General features: G+C 46.6%; 1 protein-coding gene across 1 annotated transcript in view; it reads right to left on the bottom strand.

Moving 5' to 3' along the window:
• Positions 1–2,469: 2,469 nt before the first annotated feature.
• The window catches only part of LOC106817152, an 8,166-nt gene continuing 4,830 nt past the window's right edge, over positions 2,470–5,805 (bottom strand). Inside the window, exons 3-6 of the mRNA XM_014821804.1 lie at positions 5,526–5,657; positions 4,976–5,143; positions 3,058–3,171; positions 2,470–2,562 (exon numbers count right to left, since the gene is read on the bottom strand). Coding sequence (XP_014677290.1) covers positions 2,470–2,562; positions 3,058–3,171; positions 4,976–5,143; positions 5,526–5,657 — 507 coding nt within the window. The remainder of the gene's footprint in view (positions 2,563–3,057; positions 3,172–4,975; positions 5,144–5,525; positions 5,658–5,805) is intronic.

Here is a 5,805-nt window from a genome sequence, read left to right as displayed (position 1 = left end):
GAATAAATTACAATCCTCAGGTACGGGTAAGCACCTTTGAGCGGCTGTAGCTTATAACAAACATCAACAGCATGAAATCATCAATATACACGACACTAACACCACTACAACAAACAACATATAATCATTATACTCATATAATCATACAGCCACTACACACAAACACACTTAACTCATTATACTACTATAACACTGACCACACTTACACTCAACACTAGTACTTTGTAACTCACTATACACTATCAAACCTACACACAACTAAACATAATACTCATTATATACTTAATTACATCACTACGCACCTACACATTAACACACTTATAACTCAATTTAATCGCTATAACACTAACAGCACTAAACACAAACAACACTTAATCTATCTCACTATAACTCACTATAACACTAACTCACTATAACTCACTACAGCACTAACAGCACACTACAACACTAACACGGCGCCACCTACCGGCCATGCATCAGCTGCTTGAAGGAGTGCGAGGGTTGGTGGGCGGTGATCTCCTCTGTGCCGAGGGACTGTCGCTCCGACGCACGCCGCTGCTCGCTCGACGACAACTTCTTACGCCTGCTCTTCCAGCCGTCGAGATTCTGTGTGGCCGGAGAGAAGATGATATATTATTATATATTAAAGTGATTACGTCACCGTAAATAGTAACAATTAAAAAAACATTTCCATTTTTCCACAAAATACAAGTAATTCTGTTTACTTTTTATGGTTAAATTGCTGCATTGTACTTCCTATTTTACTATATTGTTCGATGTGAACATACACTCGTGACTCATACATAGTCCATAGCAAGCTGAAGCAATTAATGTCATGAACATAATATCAAATCATCCAGGTTTTTATGGATTTTTAACTAGTTGAGAAACAATCTTATCAGGTAAGAATTTGACGATACGTGTAGTCCCGTTAGTTCTTACTTTTAATGTAAAAAAAAATGGCAACAAAAATTTTTTACAAATTTTACCATAGAAAATTCGTGACGTAGTCAATTTAACAATTATACATTATATATTTATGCAATATGATATAATGGCTGAGAATAAGATGACGAGAACGCGTGCATTGATCAGCAACGAACAAGGAACATGGCCGGGAACCGAAGGGGAAAAGGGTAATAGAATGGCGAGGGAAAGGAGTGTAATATAGGAGCATGAATTTAATGGAAGCTGGAGTGTAATAGGAGCATGAATTTAATGGAAGCTGGAGTGTAATAGGAAGTGGTAATGTAATGGGAAGTAGGAATGGAGTGGGAGTAGGAATACGAAGTAAAGCCAATGTCTCGTGAGTGGCTCATATACGCACGAACCCGTCACTAGATGGCAGCACGCGCCAGAGAAGCTTGCATCTGGCAGCCGGGGCCTCGCTGGCATTATTGACATGCATACATGGGAGCAATCACACGATATATATACATATATATATATAATAATATATATATATATCCGAGTTATATTAACTGTTCCGAATCTTAGAACTATTTCTTCCAATCCTACCTGACTCTATATCTTATCAAATCCCCTTCCCCACAAATGCATCTTCACACACACACTCCTCCCCCTCCTCCTCCTCCTCCTCCTCCTCCTGCGCGCATCACGTCAGCTCGTCTGCCAGCTCCTCCTTATCGTTCCTCGATCTTTCCGTTTGCTCTCTTCTTCACGGTGCTCCCCCCTCCCTCTGCTCCACCTCCTCCTCCTCCTCCTGCCGCCCCTCACCCTCCCCCCCCCTCCTCCTCCTCCACCCCGCTCACTCACCGTCTGCCACTCCTCCTCATCGTTCCTGATCTTCTGTTTTTCTTTCTTCACGTGGTCGTACGTCTTGATCTGCTCCCTCGCCTTCCGGTGAAGATCCGACTCCCTTGATCTTCACAAAACTGCATCGCGTTGATCGGCGGACCCCTCCGACAACCTGAGGCTGGACTGCGCGTCATCCGCGTCGAGATCCCCCTGGTGGGCAAACGGAGAAGTTTCGTAAGGAAAACGGATTTGCAAAACGATGACGTTCTAATAGTACAATCGACACTACGATCGAAAATATATAGATATATCGATATGTAACTATCGATATATAACAATATAATCATAATAAGTTATATAATAACGTCGATATTAAAATTGGTCCCTTGATCGCTCTAGTAGGCTTCATTGTTAAATTGCCCGCTTCCCCCTCGACAATGGAGCCAAGCACCCAACCCCAGTTACCCACACCACAATGGATCACACCTGTACACCCACGGACCACGCCTGCATGGTCCACACCCCACCCCACCCTCATGAACAACACCTATTCACCAAACCGGAACCACTGCCCCGCCATGACAACACTTTATTTACCCATCCCCACCCAGCCACATGACCACACCCTTACGCACCACAGACCACACCCCGCATCGACCACACCTGGTAAACGCCCACAGACCACACCCGCCTGGATTCCCAACGGTCCGGCTACAGCCAGCCTGCCATGACCACACCGGTACAGCCCCACCGCATCGGACCAGCACGTACATCGCCACAGACCCACACCCGCATGGACCACACCTGTACACCCACAGACCACACCCGCATGGACCACACCGGTACACCACACCTGCATGGACCACACCGGTACACCCCACCCGCATGGACCACACCGGTACACAGGTAAAGTCCCACAGACCACACCGCATGGACACTGCCCACCACCCAGCACGGACCACACCTGCACACCCAACCTAACCTACACGCACGGCACAGTGCCAACGGCACGCACGCACAGCACCACATGCCAACGTGCACCGCTACGCAGGGGTCGAGCACTGCACGCCACGCACGCACGCGACGGCACGCATCGAGCACGCACGTCACAGGGCACGCACACACGAACATTGACACACCACACACACACAACACACACACGTTACCACGGGCGCCTGTGTGAAATCCCTGTACAGGTCGCGGAGACGTTGGACGTCGTGCCTGAGTGGTTGCCATGGGCACTGTCGGTGCTCACGGGCGAGTGATGCACGCCTCCTCCTCCTCCTCCTCCTCCTCAACTCGCTCCTCCTCCATTCCTCCGGCCACGCTCGCTGCCGGGGGAGGGCAGGCTGCCTCTGCTGCGCACGTCGTCCGTGTGCAACCGAGATACAGACCGTTAGTGGAGAAACACGTCTGTTGGAGGAAAGCAACGAGTTAAGGAGCAGCCGGGAAATTTAGGCGGGTGTTTGTGGCAGGTGTCTAGGTTAGCGGGGGTGTTGGTGTTTGTTAGGCTTCAGTGACTCTTTGTCAGAAGCAAAATTTGTCTTAAAATTCAATTTAGCATTAACGATTTTGCTTTGGTCATTAACAGAAACATTGTAAAGTTACAAGAATGAAAAATTGTAGCCAATTTCTTCGTGCGTATACGAAAGAAAATTCTGCTAACTAGTGGCCAAGTAGTCGAAATACTGTCCAAGAGAAAAAGTTAATGTTACGACAAAAATTTAAGACAAATGTGGCTTTTGAAAATGGGCTCCTAGGTTATGAATAATATCAATAGCTAATAATACCTATAGGTATTATTTATTAGCTCTTGATAATATGAACACCTATGTGAACTCAACCAACATATTGAAACCCCAGGCCAGCAGGTCAACCAGGGCAACTTTTCCTCCCATTATGTCCGCGTAGACTTTCCATCATCACCCGACGTGTGCGGACAACACTGTCCACTTCACTGTTTTCCACTTCTAACATCTACAGCTTACACTAACTTATACCACTCCTATGCCGTCGCGATATGCTCGTATAAACCAATCTAAAATAATTACATCAAGCACGCGCGAACGAGTAATATTAGTTGCACACCCATTTGCTCTTTTTACGGTGACTATTATAAATGACATTGCTGTGAGTAACGTTGGCACCGGTTGTCAGACAGAAACTTGCTCTTAACATTAGTGACTTTTTCTCGTAGACCGGACCTCTATACATTACTCATGAGAAACTTGCAGCTTTACGACGTGTCTGGTGACAGACTATGAGATAAAGTGAATGTTAAAGAGACCGCGTTCAGACTCTACCCCCAGTGAAGTGTATTGTGGATAAATGAGGACATGTTAAGTAAGATGAAGTTAATGTTAAGATTAATTATGTTTCTGACAGTGAGCGTGTGGCTGATATAAATGACATTGCTGCAGTAACGTGGCTGTTAGAGCGGCAATATCCGGCAACCTTCGCGAACACCCGAGTTCTCGTTTTTCAGCGATAATTCCCGGAACTGTGTTTTCTCTACGAATCTTGATTTATTGCTTTGCGTGATGACTTCCATCATCATTACTGCTTCTTATGCCCCACCACAGCCTGCGTGGGTGGGTGGGTGGTTGGTGTGAAGGGGGAGGGGGTTCGGAGGATGTTAACTCGGCGGTTGTCACGACAACGCCACATTTTTTGTTGCCACCAAGAGTTATTTTTGTTTGCGTGTCGTGCAGCAGTGGCGGCTGTTCCGTCAAGCGCTGGTCCTCCCTGACACGTGCTATTAGTATAAATATACATATATATAATATCATATGTATATATTAGTATGCATCCTTGGTAAGCATTACAGACAGCTGATACAGTGTGTTGTACATTTTCCCTGTGCTAGGCATCACTGTGTGTTGCTGATGCAAGAAAATAATGATAACGCCCGACTACATACGCTGGCAGTTACACCACACAATCATCACCCCTGCATCTCACCACGACAGCTTTTCCATCATAGGTGCATCACCCCCACGTCTCCCCACGACGGCTGTCACACCATACGTGCATCACCCCCCTGTCTCCCACACAACGACGGCTGTTCCATCATACGTGTGTCACCCCCACGTCTCCCACACAACGACGGCTGTTCCATCATACGTGCGTCACCCCCACGTCTCGCCCTAACCGCTGTTCCATCATACGTGCGTCGTCCCCGTGTCTCGCCAGGCTGTGGCTGTTCCATCACGCGTACCTCGTCCCCCTGGGTGGCTTCGAGCTCCGCGCTCGGGTGGTGCTTTCCGGGCATCCTGACGGGACTCAGGTCATCCTCCTGCTTGTCCGACGCGGATTCGTACGAGCTGTCGCGCTGAGCAGACGGACTCCTCCCCCTCTTCTCTCCTCCCTTCTTCGTCTCCCTCTCCTGCAGCAGGGGGGAGGGGGAAACAGACATTAGTGAAGCCAGGGGAAGGTCTGGTGTTTCGCCCTCGATCACTTCTATTTATTTAGTTCTATTCATACTAGCTTAACTAATATGTTACCTCAAAAATGTAATTCACAAGAGTAAATAAAGTAAATTGAATTGAATTGAATTGAATTGAATTAAATTGATGTGTTAGCATCCCCGTTCATCTAAACCCGAACCGACTAATATTCTCTTTAGTAATTACATTAAGTAACATTAAGTAACATTAAGTAACATTAAGTAACATTAAGTAACATTAAGTAACATTAAGTAACATTAAGCACATTCACGACAGTATATATAACTATTGATGGTCAGTAATCCTCATGGGCATACATACCGGTAGTATTTCTGTGACAGTGTGTGGCTTGTACTTTAGCAGGTTGACAAATGCACTGACGTCCAACTGAGGTCGATTGAAGGTCTCTGTCTCTCTGGCAACCGTACCCAACCAGTACACGGTCAGAGCAACCTGTAAACACGAGATAGGTGAGATCTCACAGTAAGTACTAGCACTAGACACAGCTAGGGAGGGTTAGACCACGCCATGTACACACGGTGTAGACAACACGAGATAGGTGAGATCTCACAGAGTAAGTACTAGCACTAGACACAGCTAG

This window comes from Priapulus caudatus, unplaced genomic scaffold (assembly GCF_000485595.1).
Source record: "Priapulus caudatus unplaced genomic scaffold, Priapulus_caudatus-5.0.1 Scaffold1611, whole genome shotgun sequence".
Classification (NCBI taxonomy): domain Eukaryota; kingdom Metazoa; phylum Priapulida; class Priapulimorpha; order Priapulimorphida; family Priapulidae; genus Priapulus; species Priapulus caudatus.
This window is presented reverse-complemented; position numbering and strand designations above follow the sequence as displayed.